At 40.4% G+C, this 25,352-nt stretch overlaps 1 protein-coding gene across 1 annotated transcript; it reads right to left on the bottom strand.

The window, feature by feature from the left end:
• Positions 1–560: 560 nt before the first annotated feature.
• Positions 561–23,356, bottom strand: pomgnt2 (protein O-linked mannose N-acetylglucosaminyltransferase 2 (beta 1,4-)). The gene is made up of 2 exons (XM_044208528.1): positions 22,991–23,356; positions 561–4,351 (listed from the first exon to the last, which is right to left on the bottom strand). The coding sequence occupies exon 2, from the start codon at positions 4,282–4,284 to the stop codon at positions 2,476–2,478; it is 1,809 nt and encodes a 602-aa protein (XP_044064463.1). The 5' UTR covers positions 4,285–4,351; positions 22,991–23,356; the 3' UTR covers positions 561–2,475.
• Between the last annotated feature and the right edge of the window lie 1,996 nt (positions 23,357–25,352).

Raw genomic sequence — 25,352 nt, forward strand, 5'->3', positions numbered from 1 at the left:
AAACCAAAACGTCGTTTTTTCACTAATGCAGATTTTTTACGGATTAAACAAACAAGATATGTGTTAATTAGTGAGCTTCAGACATGCTGGTTGACAGATTTTATTGACCCTAAACTAGGCTAACCAGCTGCTGTTTGTAGCTTCACATTCACAAGTGGTATCAATCTTCTCATCTAACTCTCAGCAAGAAATCGAGTAAGTGTATTTCCCAAAATGTCAATCTATTCCTTTTAGTTTAGTCATACAATTTTGACTACAGTTGTAAAAATCCAGGGCAGTGTTTACTTGGGCTGCCATCTTAAGAGGGAACATTAGATTCACATTAATCTAACCTTTCTTAGCAAGAAAATGCAAACTTAATTGGATCCTAGAAAAAGCCTACTATAACACAATGGTATGAGAAATTTTCTTTCTTCCAACAGAAACATTTGGTGGCAAGATTAAAGGTAATGAGAACAGCATATCTATTTAATCATGTGTGTTTCTTATTGTATGATCTTGGATTAAGTGTTATTATAATTTTATTATTGGTAAAAACTGCTGGAACAAAACAGACACCATAAGAAATAAGCTTCTTTATTCAATCACAGTTACTGAAAAAGAAACTCCAACTATTTGCTAATGTAGAAAACAGAGACTTGGACTCTCTCATTTCACTCAGCACATACAGTATGATGTCTCCACTGAGGTGGGGCAGGGGCACATAGAAATCTAATCAAGAGTACAAACACATACGTATCTAAACCATCACACACAACAATGGCTTAAAATAATCTCTTAAACGTGCATCAACAAACAGAACTGCATCTGAGAACTATCAGTGAAGTGAAAAACTGAAAAAAGGGATATACGGCAAATTCCTATTTAAGATCTGAGGTAAAGGAAAAGGATCTTCATAGTGGTCGGCAGTCAAAACATTACAAAGAGGGTAATGTAATGTTTAAAGGACTGGTCATAGGTATAAAGTCCAAGAAAAAGAAAGAAAATGGCGTCATCTTAACAATGGCACAAAACAACACAATATGTTGTTGGCAGTGTTTTTTAACTTGTGCCATTCCATAAACCATCTCTTGCCACATCTCTACTACCACATACTAATGCCTGCAATTCTTTATGTTGCAAGTTTTTTTAAAAATAAATACATATTTGCAGTCAAGCTACCAACAAGCAGCACATCATTAGCAAATGACACAAAAACAACTTCAACAGCCAGCTTGGATGTCTGTTGTTTCAATCTAAAATTCAACATTAGACTTTTTCTTACTACCTGGAAAACCTTTGAGGAAAATAAAAAGACACATAGCTGGGAATTTCATTTTAATTAACAGAGTTTTACACAAGGCAGTGGAATCCTACGCTGCAACATACCTCGTTGTTGTTTTACCTAGTAAAATCCAACTGTCCAGCAGCATACTGCTGCTTACAGAAAGGAAACTGCTTTACACTAATTATAGCCTGGCATAATAGATTCACTCTCCACAGAAGATTATAATTATTACAGTTGTAATTAGTGCCAATTAGAGAAGAATAATTTATTTATGCAGTAAAACGGATGTAAATTATTTGTGGCTGGGCGCAGCGAAAACACAAACTTTTGTGTGTTGTGATATTTATAACATGTAAAAGAACAATTTAAAGATAGTGCTGTTAGAACAGTGACTTTCATCACAAAATGCTCCAAAAAGTATTCTGAAATGACACACATCTTTTCTTTCAGGGTTAAAAAAAAGGATTACCATGGCATTCATGAAAAAGCCTTGCTTGACACTTATTTTACACAAATCCTTTACAATGTTTTAGAGACTGTGTTTAAAACTGTATAGTTCTTATCAAACATTAGAAGTATGAGAGATCTATAACATGAGTAAGTAATATGGCATGAATGACGACTGGCTGAAATTATGTGGATGTGCTTTGGTTTTGGCTAGGTTCTGCGAATAACGGTGTATGTAATTCAACAATTGATAGGTAAACTAAGCCACACAGGTATCACACATACAGTAGACATTGAAGTCAGAAAACATAAAAAATCTGCTATTCCAAAATCTCTCTTGCTCTCCACAGAAAAGCTATATTGCATACTGTTAAAGGTAAAGAACCAGTGTTTTGACTAATACTAAAAAACATGTTATATATTATTTTGCACATAAATAAATCTGCTGATTTGAATTCTGGTATTTTCAGTAGAGACATGGTTTAGCTCTCTTTCTTTCTTTCTTTCATAGGCTACTTTCCATTCATTAATGGCTGTTGCCATTGAGTTCTGACCCTGAGCCAAGTCTTTTGCAGTTCATCCAGAAGTCTCATCCATGTTGTCTGTGCTGGCCAAGAAAACATCACTGTGCAATAGTTCAACAGCCTGTACTAGGACAAAATGTAATCAAACAGTCCACTGTTCCAATTTGATTGTCTGGAACAAGCATGACTCAACTTTTGTGTAAAACTGCACAGCAACAAACTGGCAAGGTGTTTGTACTAGGTCCTGCACGTAAGAACATCTGCAAAGGGGCCGAGGAGGTTCTTGTTGAAGATACACCTGACCCATACCAGGTAAGTGGTGAAGGGCTTAATGTTCTCTGAAAAAGTGTAGTTCTGATGGGGAAGGATATAAGGCATGTAGGTGTTCTCTCCCTGCTCCTGGATCCAGACCTCGTACTTCACCTCTCTCACCTTCAGGTATTTCAGATTCCACGGGATCTGCCAGGAGACTGTGAGTTTAGCCTCGTTAGTGGTTTGTACTGAGGTCTGACACTGGGGTTCTCTGACCCGGCCTGGGTGGACTGTGCTGGCCGGCTTTGATTTCTTCAAGCTGGGCTTTGTCTTCATGCCCTCTTTGAGAACTTCCAGGAAGGAAGGGATGTCCACCAAAGTGTCCTGGTAGATCCGGAAGAGCCACTCTGGGTTGCGGCAGCACAAGTGCCTGGGGACATCTTTGCTGGCCAGTATTCGCTCTTGCTCTTCCTTCTCCAAGTGATCAATGCCCCCTTGTTCCCAGGGTCTGTCTGGGTGGGTGATGGTGTTCTCCTCCTTAGTGTTCCTCCAGGAGACATAGTGAAGGTCCATGCCTGGAAGGGAGGCAAGGGTTTTATATGGGGTATACTGTTCTGGGTTAACAGCAAACGGGAACAGCTCCACCAGAGCAGCTCCTCTGGGGAGAAAGAGTGAGGTGATAAGCTGAGCTCCATGCATACTGACTAACATGGAAGCACCGCTGATCACCTGGACAATACTGGGGAAGGACTGTTCCTCCAGAGATACCGTGACCACTCTCATCTGGAACTCCTGGGCCAGCGCCATGATTAGCTCTGCTTCATTCAGTATCAGCCTCGTCATTGAACGACTAAACACAACAATGTATTCATCCCTTTTCTCTTTGTCCTTCTCATCTTCAGCACTCCCGCCATCCTTCTCCACCTCTTCCACCCTTGTGATGTTCATTTTCTCCATCAGAGCCCTAGCAAACTGCCGGATCTCGTTTCCTGAGACCAACATGTTGGCTTTGGGCCCCTGTGGCTGAACAAAACCATACTGGTACCAGGTGGTCATCTTGGACAAGCCAACGTATGATTTTGTAAAACACATGAGCTTGCCAAAGTTCCTAAGCTGTTCTTTGAGCAGTGGCTGCTTGCTGCTGAGAAGTCGGTAGAGGTCAAAGTGTGGGCCTTCACCCCAGCCCTCCATAAAAACCAAACGAGCCTCATCATCTAAGTCTGAATACTGTTTCATAGTATAGAAGGCTGGGAGCAGGTCATCATGGAATACATGCATTAGGTTGTCGGGATTAAACCGATTTAGGATCAGTGTCACATCTGGTACAAACACAGGCTTGGGCATAAACTTTAAAGTAGCAGCTGGGAGCTCTAAAAAGTTGAAGTACTGGGTGTTGTGATCCTCTACTGAGGACAAGTCCAGCAGGGCAGGTTGGAAACGCCTAGACCCCAGGTTAGGCAACATGACAGAAGAATTGGAGTGGAAGAACACAAACTCCTCTGCCTCGGAGCAATAGCAGAGGTAGTCAAAGCGGCAGATGCGGTCGGTGTGCATCTTGCCTGTGCAGACCATGCGGGTGCCGTGTTCCTGAAGAGCCTGCAGGGCAACATGGTAGTCAATGCGGGCCTGTGAGAGCTCCTGGGACTGCCGTGTCATGTGCAGTTCTTCCTCCAGCAGGGCAGCATGCTCACTCAGCTTGGAATACTTCCAAAGCAGAGCTGCAACTACAGAGACCAGCAGCCCGTTAAGGAGCGCTCCCACGCTCATCCTGCAGCCTGCCACTGAAGCCCGCATCACTGCTGCTGCTGAGGACCCACCTCCCGACTCCAACTGGGACGAGACATCTGCTGCCAGGCAACGACTTAGGAAAGGGAGAAGAGGATGTAAAAGAAGATGGAGGGGTTGACCACAGGGGGAAAGGGGGATGATAGGACAGGGTAGGTGAGGAGAAAGTAAGGAAAAGAAAAGAAGAGGTTTAAGAGTAAACTAATCATAAAGTCAACCTTAAACACAACAAAAAATCGAAATTACTCTGATCTGATTACCAGTGCAGGAGACACAAAAGAGCACTGATATAATTAACAAATCAATAGTCAAGCCTATATTGCTGCAGTGCTCTTTATGTAAGCGATACAATCCAGTGATTCATCAGATCAGGTTTCAGCTCTCGCCTTTGGGAATAGTGGTTGTTTACCTTGGCGAACAAATGAGACATTTTCCTAACCTTACATCCCCTGTCACCCTCCCTGGATATGTTGAGACAAATTACACTGTGAGGAGGCACAGAGAAAAGAACAAGAGTATTGCTCTCAACCCTACTCATCTGCATACTGAGAGAACAAGTGAGTCATTGAGAGACTCTAAATCAAACCAACAGTTAACTGCAAACACGAGGCAACTAGCATGCTAAATACCCATCTGAGGGCTAGCTTAACTACCACAGAACAAAGGGTTCACATGAATTAATTACTTGCCATTTTATTCTTCACTTCACAAGTGCATGAGGTGCATGCACATATCAACATGCACCTACACACAGCTGAGTGGTTGGAGTCTAAGTCTGTGCTTAGGTATGACATCCAATATGTGACACTATATGATTTAGAGAGAAACTCTTTACCTCTGAAATTGTCCATCTGGCAGAAAGAAAACTAAATCAGGTCAAACTAAACCAAGACAGGAGTCTAGGTGAACACACATACACACACACACACATTGCACAAATTCATACAAGTAGACATGAACAACACGGTGACACAATACTAGACCAGCAACATGTCTCTTGGGTCAGTAATATTCCATAACTCACTATATTTCTATTTCTGCTCTAACTTTTTCCTAATACTCCATTTTTTCTTGTAAACAGTTTCATTCTATTACCAGTTACCAGTCTTACATGATTTGCACTTATGCTTTTTTGTTCCTTAGTTTCCGATCCTCCTCCGTTTTCTTGTGTGCTGTCTGCAGGAGCCGAGCAGAGTCCCTGAGCTATTTTTGACATCCCAGCAAGTACAATATGTCACTGGCAACAGGGTCACTCTTTGTGATCAAACTCAGTGAATACACACAGGCACAATATGGGCAGTTCAAAATGCAGCTATGTTCAGCTGCTCCAGAGAAGAGAGGACAAGACACAATCTTAAAATGCATAAAAAGATAGTAAGTCTTACTGCTGAACACTGAAATGATGAAAGACAGCACATAGCAGAAGCATAACTCAGTTATTTACATGTAAGGCTTTAAAAAGAAAATGGATTAATCTTTTTCTCTCCTAAATAATGACACCAAAGCTCCTGTGTGCATATCTTTGTAGGGTTTTAGGGCTATGGATATAGGAGACATGTCTAACTAGATAAGAGTTATTTTTCGTTGATAAAGCCTAACAAAGAATCAATAGATGATGACGCTCCCAGAGACCAAGTCGTGTCTTCAAGATGGAGAACGCAACTTAGAGAAAAGGCTGAGGTTGAAAAAGATTTTGATGCCAGAAGAGCATGTTGAGTTGTGCCCTACTAATATAATGCCAGGAGGGGGACTGCATATTATTCTGGGAACTTTGATGTCCACCTTGTTAGTCATAAAATAAATCCTGAGCTGCCTACATCAAGAGAAGAGCAGCCTAGCCAAAGCCAGAAGAGGACTACCAACTGGAACTGCTACTATCACCAGCAGCCTGAAGGGAGGACATCGTGTCACATGGGCGATATAGAGTCCAGTAGTGGGCTACGGGTGAGTCAAACTTGTCCCCCCAGACCAGTGAAACAGAACACACACTCATGTGGGACAAACATTCTCACATCAAACTTGTAACACCCAGGGTAAAGCTCTCAAATTAAAGGCAAGTAAGGTGGAAGGTAGGCCATTAGGGCTGCACAATATGGTAAAAAATAATAATATTGTCATTATTTTGACAGATATTACGATATGATTCACTCATTTTTGCATCACAATTTTAATTTTCACTTGATGTAAATAATGTGACATTTGTTGGGGTCTGTACCAAACATGTTTTCTTAACATCTGGAGAACAAGATTTGTAGGCCAGGGCATCTCTGCAGCATTACAGTACTTCATTATAATGCTGTTTTGTCACACTTTTTACCTTTGTCAAAAAACTGCAGCTTCTGCGAGTTGGATATTGCACTTGGCCGTATTGCGATTTCGATAATATTTTGATTAATTGTGCAGCCCTTGAGGACATGTTTTCAAATTCCTCCAAATAGGCCTTTTCTTGGACTTCTTTCTTTCTTCACAGCAGGAAAAGCACAGGCGTAAATAATACAATGAATGACGGCTGAATTAATTTAGCTACTTCAGAGATGATCTGGCAACTTGGGTGGCGTCAGACAAACATCCGAAACTTGGATCTGTGTAATGTATTCATAATAAAGTTTGAGGGCCATGCAAATATGGGGAGTTTCCCGGGAGAGACAACAAAACGGGAGGGCCCCAGGAGATGGCCTTGAAATACGGGAGAAACCTGGGAATAACGGGAGTGTTGGCAGCTATGCTATTACTTACATTTTTTTTTATATCTGTGCCAGTCTTTCTGTTTGTGCTAGTACTAACATGTCTGCCAAAGCGCCACAGCAATAAAGTCAATTTCTGCAGCTGAATATTATTTTCAATATCGATTAATTTGCCCATTATTTGTCAATTAATCAATTCATTGATTATAACTGCTCTATAAAATGTAGAAAATGTGAAAATGTATTTTTCCAAAGTCCAAGGTGAAGTTCTCAAATGTTTTGTTTTGTTCAAATCCTAAAAGATATTCAGTTTAATATGATATAAAAAAAAAGAGAGAAGCAGTAAATCCTCAAATTTGAGAAGCTGGAAACAGAGAATGTCTGGCATTTTTGGTAAAAAAAAAAAAAAGAAAAAAAAAGGCAATTGAATAATTGATTCATGGACTACTCACTGCAGCTCTACATTAGTCCTGCTAGAAATACAAATACTATTTTTCTCCATCTGATGTGTTTTGTGCCCACCTTATTTGCATGACAGGTACAAACAGACCAGGCACATAACTGCATGCAGCTGACTGTGTTATTTTACACTGTATGTACACACTAATGCTCAGTACCCTTGGCATGACCATGGCTTCTATTGCATTTATTTTTTACTTGAACTGTAGGTCATTCTTGACAGAATGATGACTGGAGGCAAATGTCCATAGCCAAGATTCTGACCCTGACATCTCCTTCACTGTTGATCTTACTGGGAAAACTGCCTTGAGTCAGATAGGACACACAATAAGGATATATTGGTTAGCTATTGTTACATACAAAAATTGTGTGTTGTAGGATAAGCCATAAGACAAAATCAAGATCAAGAAAAATAAGTGAATCTGGATAAGCAGCAAATGCAAACAGCAAGGAGAAAATCTATTGTTCATGTGCAAATAAACTCACTAAATTCAAAAGAGAAAGCGATGCAGGTCAAGACTACCAAGATTTGTCTTCACTTCGTTCAAAATGCACTTACTGCATAATAAGCTGATAAACAAAGCTTAAGGTTATTTCCCATGACAAAATGTAATGGACAGCAGATGTGAATCAAAGCACCTCAGACACCAAAAAAAAACTAAAATGAAGTGTGAAGAGGAAGCTGCTAGTGAGGCTAACATTAGGCAGGCATCCTGCATGCTCCTTCAGTCCACAAGGACAAGGGCAGCGTGAGGCTAACAGTGCCAGCAGTGCTGCTTAATCCCTCTCAGTGCACACTGGCTCCCACAGGGACGCATGTGAATGCCCTCTGCAATTTGCCTGAGCCAAGCAACCGAAAGCTTCAAAATGTCAAAGCCACTGCAAGACACTACAGCACACACAAAAACCCTCGTTTGCATCTGCACATTCATCAGGCTAGAAACAGAGACCTGGACACTGAGCTGTTTACTGGTTCTTGTCGGGTTATTTAAAACATGCAGGTTAGAATCAAGCTAAAAGAAACCTAAAACAAGAGGGCACTGAATCTGATGTCTGTGTGTGTGTGTGTGTGTGTGTAGTCATTTAAACTGACCGTGAAGACAAGTGGCTTATGTAATCTCGTCAGCAGTGTGAAGGTGCGAGCCAAGATACTGCCAGAGACTAAAAATGTTCATATTAGGAAAAGGTCACAGCAGTTCCAAATATAAATCAAACGTTAGATGAGATTCATCTCCTGAGCTATGCTAACACTGGAGAATGGTTTCATATCCATATTCTATTTCTGAGTTTGTATGCTATTAAAGGTCTAGTTTGTAACATTTAGGAGGATCGATTGGCTGAAATGGAATACAATATTTATTAGTATGTTTTCATTAGTGTATAATCACCTGAAAATAAGAATTGTTGTGGTTTCGTTTCCTTAGAATAAGCCGTTTTTACCTACAGAGGGAGCAGGTCCCCTTCCACAGAGGTCGCCATGTTGCACCGGCATGTTTCTACAGTAGCCCAGAACGGACAAACCAAACACTGGCTCTAGATAGGGCGTTTTTCGCAAGTTTCACGGCCACCATAGTTCTCCTACGCGCTTGGAAAGGGAGATTGAGGAGTAAAGAATTCAAATGGTTGCGATCTGCAATTTCACCGCTAGATGCCACTAAATCCTACACATTGGACCTTTAGTAACCCAATGATTCTGTGTCCAGATCTCTCCAGTCTGACGCAAATTCTCCTCTGAGCTTCCAAAATGTCTCCAGAGGTCACCAACTACCAACACTTGCTACCACATCCTGTGGAATACAGGTCTACTGAACCTGAGTTTGACCCCATTCATATGAGACCACGGTTACAGGTTAATCTCTTATCATTACCATTCAGAGATGAATGGTTGCAACTGTAGTTCCACACACATTACTGCTAAACCACATAATTAAAACAGAACTTTATCATAGTACCAAATTATCTTTGACTTTCACTTAATGCAGGACAATATGACTGAAATCAATTCAATTAAATTTTATTTATATAGCGCCAATTCATAACAGAAGTTATCTCATTGCACTTTTCCTATAGAGCAGGTCTAGACTGTACTCTATAATATTATTTACAGAGACCCAACAAATCCCATAATATTAATAAATTAATAATAATAGGAATGACAGTTATAGGAATAATAATGACAGCATTAGTAACAGAGCCAATAACAACAACTGTAGTAGCAGTTGTCGAACAGGAACACGGGGGCAGCAAGTGACCCACAACCACAGATCGAGTCTCTGCAGCTCCGGAGGCAGAAATGCCTGCTGAAAACAACAGAAGGAAAGAGGAGAGAAACGAGAAAGCATAGAACTACGGGAGAGCGAAGATGTCGAGTTAGTAACATGCAGTAATAGGATAAAAATGCATCCAGATGGAGAGGGAGAGGAGGAAAGAGGAAAGAGGTGCACCATGGGAAGTCTCCTGGCAGTCTAGGCACCCAAGCCAGCCCAAACTATAAGCTTTATCAAAGAGGAAAGTCTTAAGCCTACTCTCTGTGGAGATGGTGTCTGCCTCCCGAACCCAAACTGGGACCTGATTCCACAGGAGAGAAGCTTGATAACTGAAGGCTCTGGCTCCCAATCTACTTTTGGAGACTCTAGGAACCACAAGTAACCCTTTATTCTGGGAACGCAGTGTTCTAGTCAGGTAATACTGTATCATGAGCTCCTTAAGATATGATGGTGCCTGACCATTAATAGTTTTGTAGGTGAGGAGAAGGATTTTAAATTCTATTCTGGATTTTACAGGGAGCCAGTGCAGAGAAGCTAATATTGGAGAAATATGATCTCTTTTCCTAATTCTTGTCAGTACACGTGCCGCAGCATTCTGGATCAACTGTAGAGTCTTAAGGGACTTATTTCGGGCAGCCTGATAATAAAGAATTGCAAAAGTCCAACCTAGAAGAAACAAATGCATGCACTAGTTTTTCGCCATCATTTTGAGACAGGATGTGCCTGATTTTTGCAATGTTGCGTAGGTGAAAGAAGGCAGTACTTGAAGTTTGTTTCATGTGGGAGTTAAACAATAAATCCTAATCAAAGATAACTCCAAGGTTGCTTACGGTGCTGCTGGAGGCCAGGGCAATGCCATCTAGATTAACTATATCTTTAGATAATGTATCTCGGAGGTGTTTGGGGCCAAGTACAATAACTTCAGTTTTGTTAACATCAAAACCCTAACCCTAACCCCTGATGTTAAACATGAGTTTAACATCAGAAAATCACAGGTCCAAGTTTTTATGTCCTTTAGGCATCCTTGAAGTTTTGCTAACTGGTTAGTTTCATCTGGCTTGATCGAAAGATATAATTGGGTATCATCCGCATAACAATGAAAGTTTATGGAGTGTTTCCTAATAATATTGCCTAAAGGAAGCATATATAAGGTGAATATATTAGGTCCAAGCACAGAACCTTGTGGAACTCCGTGACTAACTTTGGCGTGCACGGAGGACTCACCGTTAACATGTACAAACTGAGAATGATCTGATAGATAGGATTTAAACCAGCTTAGTGCAGTTCCTGTAATGCTAGTTACATGTTCCAGTCTCTAATAGGATGTGATGGTCAATGGTGTCGAACGCAGCACTAAGATCTAACAAGACAAGTACAGAGACAAGGCCATTGTCTGATGCAATTAAAAGGTCATTTGTAATTTTCACCAGTGCTGTCTCTGTGCTATGATGCACTCTAAATCATGACTGAAAATCCTCAAATAAACTACTGTTATTTAGAAGGTCACACAACTGATTGTCGACTGCTTTCTCAAGGATCTTAGAGAGAAAGGGAAGGTTAGATATAGGTCTATAGTTGGCTAAAACCTCTGGATCAAGAGTGGGCTTTTTAAGAAGCGGTTTAATTACAGCTACTTTAAAGGATTGTGGTACATAGCCTGTTAATAAAGACAGACTGATCATATCCAGTAACGAAGTGCTAAATAAGGGTAAAACATCTTTAAGCAGCCTAGTTGGAATGGAGTCTAAGAGACAGGTTGATGGCTTAGATGAAATAATCGTCGAAGTTAGAAGGTCAATAGGAGCAAAGCAGTCAAAATATATATCAGGTTTTACAGTTGTTTCTAAGGTTCCTGTGTTTGAAGGTAAGTCGGTACCGGTAACACATTAGATGAGTAACAACAATGTGTTGAAATAAGCATGATTATATTGTTACATTTATTAAATTAAAGAGATAGAAATGTACATTATGCTTAGTTAGCTGCATGTTTTTTGTTTTTTTTTTTGTCAGGCCATTATTTGAGACCAAGCTTTGTTTTCACCTTTATTTATTCAGAAGGGAGTTTTACTGAGAGCAGTGCAATACAACACTGATCTGCTGGCCACCGAGCAGCTCCACTGGAGCAGTTGGGGTTAAGAGCCTTGCTCAAGGTGACAACTTTCCAGTCGCAAGCTTGCTTCTTTAACCTTTAGGCCATCACTGCCCCTTTTATTTGAGAAAAAGGGTAATTGTGTAATTGTAACCTGGGCCCTATATATATTTTTTTCTTTTACATATTTTGGGGTGTAAATGACTAATAGGTACCAAATGTTTTGGAATTGGTCCAGTAGATCACCTCAGCAAGCAATTGCAAAATGGGCTGCAATGGCTGCAACATAATCCTTGGGGGCAATTGTACCCGTCAAAAGTGCTTGTTTTTGCCACTGCCAGGCTCAGATCTGACAAGTGTCTGACAACATTATGGAAAGGATCCTTACAGAGATAGACCTTTTTAAACAAACACTTAAATTACCCTTTGTTTGTTTACCTTGATAGACAGAGAGGGGACTAAGACAAAGCCCCCGCCAAAACAAAACATTTAATTACAATTTTCTTGGAATTCATAATTTGTTCATCAAAATTTAGTAAAACAATAGCACGATATGATCATCAAAATGAGACTGAAAGTTGATAAATAGTAATACTGAAGTGTATCACCCAGCTCTACTTTTACTTCTCTTACTTCACTTGATCTTGGTTGCTTGCCTACAAGCGCATGCTCGCTCTCTCCCTCTCTCTCTCTCTGCCTTTACAAGCTCACAAGAAATCAGGTTATTTGGAGAAATTAGGTTAAGGCAGGAAATCAGAGAACATGTTTGCCTGGTCACTGTAAAACTGTAAATCAGATTACTCCCCTATCCCCAGCAATAACTCATAACTACTGTAAGTGTATTAGTGATATAAGATACTGCAGCCTGGAGAGTTTTTTCCTGGTTGAGGCATGGACTGAGTGGGCTCTCTAGTGAGAGACGACACGTTTTTTCTCACTTTTGTGGCTGAACTGAAAGACTACTGTTAAGCTATGGACACTGACATAAAAATATTAATTTTAGCTCGAATTTTGGTTGGACTTGATTAAGTCATTTCTGATATAAAGGTGCACAGCAACAAGTGATGATGATCTCTTTTTACTGCTGACAAAAGTCTTGGCTTCCAACCCTGCCGGAAACCTGGTTATGCATATACATGACCAGAAAAATCTAGGGATATAAAAGTAGCTACAAGTAGCTCCTAAGTCTGAGAGAAGCCAAAGGCAGTCCAGATGACTCCTAAGCCACTAAGACCTGCCCACAATCAGTAATGAGCTGCTGGTAATGCGTCTCATCGTGTCAAGCGTTTTGTAAAAAATAAATTGATAATGAACTTCTAAAACCATATTTTGATGGAAGCCAGTTAATAAGGGTTTAGTCGTCTCACCAACAAGCCAGACTCAAGATTTTCACACAAAATCACTGGAAAAGCAATCAAAATATGAAATGTATCAGAATAATATCATCAAAAGGCACGTAGGAAAAGGGAATTCTAATCTAAATCTAAGATCGAAATGTAACTTAGACTAGACTGGTTAGAGTGAGTAACATTTTAAAAGACCTGCACTCTACATCACCCTCAGAAAAACAAGGTAGGGAGGGGTGTGTATATCCCAGAAAATTATTAGTCACAACCACAGAAAATATAGATATCAAAAACCATCTTACTTATAAAAAGGGTTTAATGGAGAATTTTTTATGTAATCCTAGGGGGCCTTAGTTCGAAGGTGATAAATCCAATATAGTTCTCTTTGGAGGAGTTGTTTCTTAGTGTCACCTTTTCAACCTTTGAGACTCAGAACCTGGACAAGTAAGCATGATCGGTCCGCGACCTGTTATTTCTGACCATTTGATGAACAAAAATGTCTATTACCAGCTGTAATGGAATAAAACACAATACAGTGAAGAGAGAGACTCTTTTTTGCTCTTCACTCTTTGGTATGACAACAAAAACCAACTTGCACTTGAAACACTGGCACTGCATATTACATTCAACCAAACCCTTGTGTGCAGGTCCCAGACTAAAATATGACTGCAGCTTACAGCATTATTTGTATCCATGCAGAGTAGCTCTCAACAGACCTGCCCAAAGCATGTTCAATGCTATTACTGCTGTGCCTGTGTGTAACACCGCAATTAAGCCCATATTTAACAAAAACAAAGCAGCTTTAGGATTCCAAGCAACAGGCATTTTAAATGGCTGAAACATGGATTAAATATAAAACTAGGTAGCATTAATATTGCTGCAAACTCATCTGCGCCAGACAAGCTCAGCCTCTTACCTTTTTATAGTCCATTTGGATTCAGACTCAAATGTCTTCCTCTAAATTAACGCCGGTTTATTTTCCACAAAGATGCATTCTGAGATTAAATACTACCATTTAAACCACCGGGAGAGTCCAGTACAGCCTGACTCTGGACAGTAAAACTGACGTCCCATTAGCGCTAGCTTCACAGCGGAGCGTTCAGGCCCAGTCTAAACAATGCAGCTTAGCTGGCTTACAACGCCAGCTGCATGTGTAACATATAGCGACTGTGGATAAGAGGGGAGTTGACTGCAAAGACATCATATTTAAGTTTATGTTCTGCTTGTTCAACAGTTGTTTGATAAATTGCTATTAAACACATATGGAGAGGATCTGAATTGCTATTTTTATTCTCAATTCTTATCATTTTGGCGCTGGTGAGTTTCCTTTGGCAAAAAATCTCTTTGAAGGGTGCCAAAAATTCCTCATTGCAGTCTACCTTTACATCGACCCTCAGACATGGATACATTATCCATCATACATTATTATTATTATTATTATTATTATTATTATCATTATTATCATCCTCCTCCAATGGAAACCTTATTAATGTACTGAAAGTTCAATATTCACTCTTCTTTTAGCTGTGGTTTGGTCTCCACACAGCTTCTGAGAAAAAGATCTGGCCCATTGTCTGCTAATTTCCAACTTTATTCACCATGTACTCGCTAACTTCGTCTTCTATTTGGTGCTGCACAGGTAGTGCACATTCAGTTTATCAGAGCTTTTTAGCAGAAAGCCTGCTGCTGTAAATTTCCCCAAAATACAAAGCAATCCGCTAAAAGAGGCTAAAAATTGATAATTCTCTGTGTTCATCACTATTAGTGACCCTTTTCACATTACTTGTATTCAGTTGATTTAATTAATGAAAGAATATTTATTAATAGAGCTTTAAAGGCATCCTTGATTAAAGCACTAAAACCTTGCTTAATGATGTGCACTTTTGTGCTGAAATAAATGATCTCATGTCAGGATCCAGAGTTCTAAAGACACAGCAGCCTCAGTTGTAGAACAACAGCTATGTGAGCTGTAACAACACCGCTCTCAGCCCCCTGTTAGCCTAGTTACATCAACATTTGACTTTGTACTGACTATCATTTTGTAACAGGCAAATAATTACAAGAGATTTAATAAATGCAAGGGTTGGGAGTAGTATGATGAAATTTGTGCACTAGTTTTGACAGAAAATTTCTAAAAATTCGAAACCAGAGCTCAGCACACTCCACTGCACACCACCGTGCTTCACACACTGGTTTTTCTGAGACCCACCAGAGGATACCAGGCAAGTTGGAAAACACACAACCTTTTTGTGCAACAGCACTTCTGCGGTTGGATTTCAGTCCGCCTACATGTATAATACTTTTCCTCCATCTGCCTGAAAGTGTGCATGAAATAGCATACATACATGCAGCAATGTAGAAAATATATTTTTTGAGTGAGACATGATTTTGGAGCAAAACTATTTTGAGTGTGTGCATAAAAGTTTTTTCTAGAGCCTTAACCCCAAAGAAAAATCAAGCACAATACAGGTCTTTTTGGTCTGAATAGTAAAACTGTTTAAACCTGCATAGATAAATGTATGCTTGAAGTAGGAGGTAAAGCAACTGGATGCTAGAAAATCCAAAAACAGGTCAGCCATGTCCTTTCCATAAAATCTACCTCTTATTAGTTTGAAACTGAGTTACAGGCTGAAACTATATTATTGCATCATTAGAACAATACTGAAAGAGTATTTCTTTCATCAGACATTTGCTCCTGACAGTTTAGTCTGTCCTAGATCCAGTTCCACATCACTTGAAACCAGTGCAGGTTAGTTCTCAAAACTCAAAAGCAGACTAAGTATTGTTGCTTTAAAGCAAACACAAATCTACAGCAAAACTCAATTCAAGCTCAACTCAAAGGACTAACAATTTTCCTATGTCTGTCAATCTATGGCAAGGTTCAATAGGAATCTGTCTGGGACAGGTGTAATTTCCCAGACATGGCAGCTATACAAAAGACGCGAGATAGCCTTTGCTGAGGCACCAACATGAACCTTTTCTAATCCTGATTGGACAAACAGACCACTGTCTACCCTGCCATTTATGCTTGCTTCAGATTTTCAACTGGAAAAATATGGTGACCATTCTGAAAAAACGTTTCCTACACTATCCAATGAAATCAGTGTAGAATAAATCTGAGGTGAGATAAAGAACATGTTTGGTGAGGAAAAGGTCAGACTTGAAGCCTGATTCAGCAAATTATTAAGTCATGCTCCATTTTACATCTGTAAGCCGAATTTAGGTAGTCAAGAGATCTGATTCATGTCATCGTATAAACACTCTCCGTAGTTTGATGATTGGCATGGCTTCCGGCTGCTGGGCTCAGTCAGTTCTCAGCGGATGTTTTCCAGACTAAAATCAGACCTTAAAAGATTATGGTTGGCTTTGCAAGACTATTCTGTATGTCCTCGTGTCTATAAATTAACCCTACTGTGACAGTTTCCCCACCGTCTTCCAGTAATTATTGTCAGAGCAGTGCATGCTACCACTTGGAGCTGCTTACCGCTGCCACCTCCAATGTTTCCACAGCAGCAGGGTAAGGTGAGGTAAACGACTCAGGGAATGCGATGCAACACAAGGCGAAGTACGCGCTAAGCATTTTCTACGGGTCATAAGTAAATCACCTGTCAAAGCATTGTGAGATAGCATACGACGGGGGTCGTATAAGTTTGTATGTCCCTTGCCTTCAAGATTACAGATGAAAACAAAAAAGCTTCTTGGCTTGGGAGCGCTGGCACACCCACAGCTGCAAGCAAGAAGTGGCAAAGGGTGTGTCGCACAATTTATTTATTTTTAGTGGCTCTTCACCGTAAAGCCCTGGTCACATCAGAGAGTGGCATGGTGAAACGTACCCACACATCTTCGACGCTTGGCGACGTAGTGTATACTTGCAGGGCAAGTGGGAAAACCCACTGTAACCGCTAACAAACTAGCCAGCTGGAAATGCAGGTGCTAGTGAGAGTGTGTTCTTTCTCGAGTGTGTGCTTTTAAGTTAAGTCCACTGACCTGTAACTGTCATGTCTCCTTGACCTTTCATTCCTCATCATCTTTAATAAAAAAAAAATCGGTTCAAGACCACCTTACCCCCCCATAAACTGCCTGTCAGTCACTGCTCTCTCAGCACTGCCTTCGAGGCAGACACTGAAGCTCTGGCTTCCCCAGTGTTGCTGGTTAGCATATCTGTTTGCTCTGGAGATGATAAGCACCTCAATGATGTGGTGGAAGGCTGCACGGGGCAGCCTGGAGAGTCTAATGCATTTTAATGAGAATCCTGGAAAGCAAAAGCTAAGGGGGCTGTGGGGGAGGGAGAGGCAGCGGTAGCCCTGCGCTATGGCAGCTCATTCGGCCCCCCAGTGTTTATCATTCCTTGCAACTCACCGTCACCCCTCTTTGGAGTTAATCTTCCCCCATTTCTTCCCCTTTCAAATCACCTCGGAGAGCCCCGACATGCCTCTTCAAGAGGAATTAAAAAAAGAAAAGAACATCAACTGTATCACTTTAGTCCTTTCTCTTCCTCCTTCTACCTGCTTTTCTTTCCCTTTGGCCACTTGATTGCTGATCTCTTCCTGGCTGTGATGATGCGTCCTTATTCATTGTTCATCTTTATTCCTGGACCAAATGTGGCCTGTCAGGTTGGATCAAGCTGCTTGGAGCTCAGTGTGGCACTAGGGAGAATTAATGGCCCAGCAGCCATTATCTGGCTGTACAAAGACAAGTCTCATACCCTTTCTCTCACTTTGCATCTCTTTCTCAAACACGTTTGGACAGACAGGCACACACACGCATACACACACACATTGTTCTGTTACATAAATGTAGTGCAATGCCATCCAGTCTAGGGGTGAAAAATAGGCTCGCTGCTTCATAATGACTGGCAGTGAGTGTCAGAAAATGCCCCTGGTCTGTGTTAGACACATCCCATGTCTGACTACTGGCCTATTCCAAACTGAGACTGATTGCTCGCCTGATTTATAGGCTGCTACTTAATAACAATTTCGTCCTTCTCTATATCATTCGCTAACAGCAACCCAGTGTGCCCTCTGAAATACAGCAGATTTAGGACCAAGACTGTACACAACATTGTGCCGTCTCTTCTCCTAAGGGACACAAGAGAAACAGAGACTGATGTGGACCATCTGCAGACCGTGTGTGTGGAAGTACGTAACTGTGACAGACAAACAAAGAAGAACAAAGTGAGAAGGACATCTCTCTAAAAACACTGCAGCACAGCACTTCAGCACTGCCCCAGGACAACAGGCAATATTCCAGAAAGGGACAGAAATAGAATACCAAGGCTCTCTTGGATATATCTGCAAGTGCTCAAGCTCTTAAGTTGCTGCTCCCGTCCATTTTGAAAACTTTGGTAACCTAAGAATTCGAAAGGATTTTCATCTTTTAAAAAATTAGTGTAGGACACAGCGTCTCTTGCTGAGCATCCTCTGGTGCATAAATACTCTTAAAGGGCTGATATATTCCAAAATGGATGTGGATACAGAACACACACAGTTCTGTTTATAACACACTAAGTGTCTGCAAACACTGAAATGTTCGCACATGTTTGTCTGCGCATAAAGTCCTCAATGCAATGGTTTGATATTAGTCTGAGGACACCAGCTACCAGCTCTACCCTGTAGCTGCTTGAGCTAACGTTAGCTTCACAAGCTGAAGCTGCCTTCAGATGATAAGACATGTGCTCTTCGCTCACCACGAGGTAAGGTGCTGAACATAATGCAGAGACACTTGCAGAGGCAAAGCACAGCGCAGGTCTACGTCATCAAAAAGTGTGTAAGGAAGCTAAGCTAACTGTAGCATTGGATTTAGCTAATTGCGTAAACTTATATGCCTTTTCACAAACATGGTAGCCCCATCTGACTGCTGACATTTCGCGCGACCCTGCGACGACAGAGTCACAGGGAACGAAATGAGAACCGTGCCTTCTGAATTGTCAAAAAAAAATAAATAAAAAAAAGTGCAACACACTTGAGAAAAGTGCGGACTGAAGAGGGCCGTCTCTCGGAGGTCAGTTTTTGACTGCTTGATAGTTCCGGTTTTTTGAAGTGGGGCTGTATGAGGTACTTATCGATAGTCAGTGTATTACCTACAGCAGATGGGGGTCGGAGCCAGTCTGGAGAAGCAGACAGCTGCTCCGCCACTGACGCTCAGCTCTGTATTGTTGTGAATGGGGATCAACAGTAATGTGTATTTTTACCGCCAAACAAAGTTCGACCTATAAAAATCAATATCAGTCTGTGTACACTATAAAAGTTAAATTCTCACCGCTTTATCATGCTGTCAGACAGCCCTTTCCTGTCATAACCACGATGTAATTAAACAATTTGCTTTTGGATTTGTTTTGGAACATGAGACCCATTCATGAGACAACAATGTAGACATTTAACCTAGCTAAAATGAACCTACGTTGCTTATGATGCAGTTAAACAGAATGCTTGTTACAGTAGCCTTATTATGTCGCTTGAGAAGAGGGAAAAGTCCAAGCTCACTGAAAAGGACAGAAGCTGAAATGACCTTGTGACAGTTTCTTTTAGTTGCAGTGGTTGTGAAATCAATTTATAAATGTCATATCTAAGCCCTGTCTTTTAAATGACCTAACAGCAGCTGCAATAGCTGTAAAGAGCAAAAACCACATTCATTTTTACTAGTGTTCGCTTTATATAGCAATGTCATAATTCTAGGGGGAGTTTTTCCCTATATCCGCATGCTAAAATCGACTGTAAACACATTTTAAAGCTGATATTTAATAAACGTTCTTGCCCCTGGACCTCCATTGGGGATTCGCAACTTTGTCACCTTCTTCACCACTGATGAGTTTGCATGTCTGAAGTTTGGATGCACAGCATGAGTTTGTAATGACTGACACACCAGGTTGGAGGACGTTAAAATGGATAAACAAGTTAATACAAAATAATTATTAGTAATTATTACCACCTTTACAGGTGAACCTTTTCTGGGTGAAGCCTCTTGCAATCGTGTTCTCCTTTTCCCTGACACCTAAAATTAAGTCAGTTAGAAGTCTTTAGATAATTCAAGTGCCCAAAAGCTTGCAAACCATTTTACTGCATTTTATTTTACTTTGACTCCAAATTATAACCTACATAATCACCACAGCTGTGTGACAATCACAGAATTCAGTTAACTTACATGGGTTTTGAATTTCTTTGAAAAACTGATTTTTTGCTAGAGCTTTATCTAGATTGAAGGGTAGAGTCAAGTGTCTACATATTTGTGAACCTGCACAGGCCTTATGCACACAGATGTCTAGCCTTGTTCAGGACTCTCATCCACTGCGTGGGACACAGTTCCCATAGACAAACTTAGGGAAGCGGCTGTGCGCTGCTCTTTATCGCAGGTGGGGGAGTACAGGCGTACATTTGCCAAACCAACCACTTGGTCTTCATCCTTGAAGTCTTTTCTCTGCTAAAACCGAAAAATATGCTTCCGATAAAGCATAAATCTCACCTTTGCGTTGCTTGTCTGAGTAAGATTTCTAGTGCAGAATCTTCTTCGCCTCATTGTGTTGCACCAAGCCGTAATGGCACATTATTGCCCACCAAGGCCAGAGGGCCAAAAACACCCACTGGTACAGATGTTGTGGGTGTTTTTCCGCCACGGCCACAGGAGGCAACAATGAGCTCATTCCACACTCGAAAACAAACTTTGACAAGTGACACATAATAGTAGACTCACATGTGCATCAGAGGGTGCTACATTTACAAACCTAAATATAGAGAAAAAGCCAAGAGAACAAGGAACTGGACATCAATTTTAAAACTCTTAAAAAAATTCACTTGTAGCATTGGAGACTTTCACGCAGAAACAGACGCAGCCCAGAATGACAATAGCCTGTTATTAGATGCACGTCTTTTAGTTCCGTATGGAGGCCATTGTGCCAGAAATCCTGACTTGCATTTGTCTGACACGCAGGACTGAAGATTTGAGGCGCATACACATCAGCTCCTCCACAAGCCTCTTGAACTCCGATCACCTAGAAAAGCTTTTTACGTTATAAATCTCTCTGCAGAGACGTTTATGTGCACCTTTGCAGAAGTATGTTTTGAGATTTACCCTAATGCATAATCTGTTTTCCAACAAAGTGCTGAACCCCATACTGTGTGTGAGTGCATCCGCTCTGACACTTTTGAAAAGCCATGCAAGTCAATTCTGCTTAGCAGTTAGGGGATGTGGAAATACATGAATATCAGTTACTTTAGAGACAAGGCTGCAAGCACATTTTCCCCTTGAAAATGCAAGAGTATTCACAGAGGGTGATCCAAACTCATCTTTTCCTGCACAAGTCAGCGTTTCAGTATTCGGGAAATTTGCAAAGAATGGCTTTGAATTATTCCCAAAGACAAGAGCAGAAATGCAGATCAAAGTGACAGTACAATGGGGAGAGCTCCGGGTCTGCGACACAAGACCCCGTTAAACGTCTCCACTCATTTCAGACATAAAAGAGGCCAAGGAAAACACAAGAAATGGACAAATCATGGTGATGTAATCAAGATGTGATTTCACATTAACTTAACAGCTAATACTTATTAAACTGAGTCAGTGCAGCCAATTAAAATCTATAATCCAGCATATTAGAAACAACAAGATACCGATGCAAATTGGCCTTGTATGACTTTGCAACAAGCTGTGAAACATGTCTTTTTCAATTTTGGGGTCAAGACCCACATTTCAATGGCAGGGGGATTAAAATAAACCACATCAATATTAACTGAAAAATTCAAATTTCAGGACATTCCATAACGGTAGATCTTATTTGAGTTAGAGAAGCCTCTGAAGAATATAACAAACTCCAGGGACATGAATTAACGTCTCGTCTGGGAGTCGATGGACCATAAATACCACACAAGCAGCATTATGGTATTTTCATTTTTAAAGCACTGGTGTCATCATTGTGGAACAGACAAAGAGACCCCTTGTCAACAAAGATAAACCTATCAGCCTGTTTTCATTCGCTCAAACTGTTACATTTCAGTAATGCAGCACACTGAAGCAAAAATGATTAGAATAATAGTGGTTATTCTTAGATTTGTACTCTAAACCTTACCATGACATGTTACTAATACACACTAGGGAGCTCAGTACACATACTTAGATTCAGTGAGGCAGGTGTATCCACTAAAACCATTTTTACAAATAAAGAAAGCTTTTTATTTGTGGATTGGCGTTTAACTACATTGTTTAAAGCAAAGATCCACAGAATACATAGTTACTATTATCAAATTGATGAATACAACAAAGGGGTGTATTGTGGGATAAATAATGAATTATGTCTTTTCTCAAAGAAAACACTGTTCATATTAATGATGATAAGTGAGCACCGACTAGAGGTCAGCTTTAACCCACCCCATTTATAAATGAACACTAATCAATGCCTGTACCTATATAAAGCAAAAACACATTGCATGTCTAAGGTAGTTTTGAATGGGATTGAAAATGGGTGACTAAACTATATCAAAAATTATGAAAATAATGTATTCATATCCATTCAAAATAGATATATTTGGACACTGGAAATACAGGTTCTTCCTAGCTGCACTGTTGACAAACACTCATTCATTCATTTAATCATAAATTCATTTGAAGTATATTTTAAATGATCTTTTTAAAGGTGCATGATGTTTACAGCACTTAAGAAGTCAAAGAACATACACATGAAGGTTTGACAAGGTTTGATATTTTTATACACACATCTAGAAGCCTCTTTCTTACAAGGTAACAGCCAGACACACTCATCTGAGATATACCAACACCTGCAAAGGCAAAGCCCCGTGACAGTCAGGCTGAAAGAATTGTATCGATACAACCCCTTTTTGTTCCACATAAACAAATAAAAACCATTATCTGTACAATAAGTCTTACCTCAGGTCTCACTGAAAATGTTGCTTTTGTCTTTGAAGACAGTTGACCGGTTAGCTCATTTAGGCAGCATCAGTGCCTCAGTATGTTGCAGAGACGGTCCTGAACAGGAACACAAGACATGTAGTGGGAATGAAAAGAAGAATACTGGCGGATACTGGGACTATTAGTAAAAACAACGGCGTGTTCAGTCATTAGATTCTCCGAGACACCGCCGGGGCTTTTTGGCGTTGTTTACGAGCTAGCCTAGCTGTCAGAAGGCAGAGAGAGAGCAGCTGCCTGGATACCGACTCCACTCTGCTGAGTCCAGTCTCCACCTACCACCGAGGGAAGTCCCGCGCTCAGATCTCGCGATGACACTCGACCACTCTAATTGTCACATGTGCAATTGATAATTATTGCATCTTGTGCATATTGATCTGATACCGTCGTGAAAGTATTGAGATCCTTTATTTTTTTAAAACCCACTCTTTATGCAATTGCTCCAGTCCTGTCAGTGATACAATAATAATGCAGTAACATATAATATAAATTAAAAAGCAATAAATAAATAATATATTTCTTTAAAAAGTGAAGTATTAACTCCATCTGTAAAATAAATATAGTGGAGTAAAAATGAAAGATTTCCATCTGAAAAGTGGTAGAGTAGAAGTAAGTGGCAGAAGACCTGAAAAGTATCTGTACCTCAGAATTGTACTCTTGTACAGTACTTCAGTAAATGTACTTAATTTTCACCACCGTAAAGAAGACAAACAGAAAGAAGCAAACAGCAACAAAAACAATAACATAATAAAAGTAAAGAAAATCATCAGTCTATTATTGTGGGCTGTAGACTGAGGGAGAAGACTGATAACTGCTCACAGTGCAGGAAGAGGTCGCAGTGTCACCAAGGGCCAGATCTGGCCAAGATGTAAAAGTGATCAGTAAGATGCTAAAATCAAATCAAGGGAGGTGGTTTCATTCAACAAAATGGGAATGCACATTTGGGTCAAAGTTAGGTCAGGAAATAGCACTGATGTACATAGGAGTGGTTTTCCCTTGATGTGTCAGAAGGATTCAGTTCTGCAGAAATGAGAGAGCAGAATTACTGGCCAATGTGAAATGCACTGGCACTGAAAGGAGACACGCAGAAGAGCTCTGTTTATATTTAAGGGGAAAAGTTTGTCACCACGGTCCTTTTTCACAGCAGACATTTTGACTTGTCTCAGTAGGAAAAGCACAGGCCTTACTAATAACATTAACGATTGGCTCTGTTATATTCAAGTGTCTCAGTGAGCTGTGACAGTGAGCCAGCATGAACAATGCCAGGACCCTGGAACTGAAGCAGCTAAATGGATGTCAGCCACCATTCATTTTATTATTTGCACCTGTGTTTTTCCTACAGTAACATGTCTTCTGTAAAAAAAAAAAAAAAAAAAGCCCCATGCAGCTAACATTTCAAACTCTCCAAGTGATGCAGTGGGAAAATAATCTGAATTCAGTTGCTATTTTCATAATAAAGGATGACGGTCTCTACAGACTGAGCATGTTTTGAAAGGGATTGCATATCCATGATACATGGTTATGGATCATAGTTATGATCAAATTATACTATGATTTAGGTTCATTATGATACCTTTAAGTGACCCTCTTGTGAGTCTTGAATAGCCCATTTTTCTGAAGTTCTTAGTGGCTCAGTGAAGGGAAAAAGTACAAAATAAATGTATAAGTCCCAGAATGGAATGGGCCATGCGGCAATGTGATCAAGAGGTAATAAGATGATCATTTAGCTAATAAAAAACCCTAATCTATTTTAGATTTCCCCCATCAAACAAACTCCTGTGAATCTCCAGAGAAGCAAACTGTAATTTCTACTTTGAGAACAGTTTATAAGTACACAGTGTGGTGACATCAAATACAAAGCAACACTCCCATCTTGAGTCTGAAAAAGGAAAAGCAAGCAACACTGCCAGTATTGTTTTTTATTTCTGTGAGTGTGACATAATATCCACATCATTAGATCTACTTGAAATCTCAGTATGCATAAACATTAAAGGCATGGCCTACAGAATGAAAGTTCAGGTCACCTTGTCCTTGTCTTTCACACTCTGGTTAAAACCCCAAATACCTACAGATGGATGACAAACTGAAGGATAAAAATAACAAAGTGTGTTAATAAGGTGTTGCTCCACAACAAGCTTCCAGAACAGCTCTAGTGCTCCTTGTTATTGGCTCTCCAAGTCTCTGAACTCTACCTGGAGGGATGAACACCATTCCTCTAAAAGATATTCCCAGAAGAGACTACCACCGTCAGGATAGAGAATGCTTCATCATAGGATAAAGTATTGATTTGCAGTGACCCTTCCCTCTGTGGCTCAATCCATGC

Source organism: Siniperca chuatsi, linkage group LG9 (assembly GCF_020085105.1).
Source record: "Siniperca chuatsi isolate FFG_IHB_CAS linkage group LG9, ASM2008510v1, whole genome shotgun sequence".
Taxonomy (NCBI): domain Eukaryota; kingdom Metazoa; phylum Chordata; class Actinopteri; order Centrarchiformes; family Sinipercidae; genus Siniperca; species Siniperca chuatsi.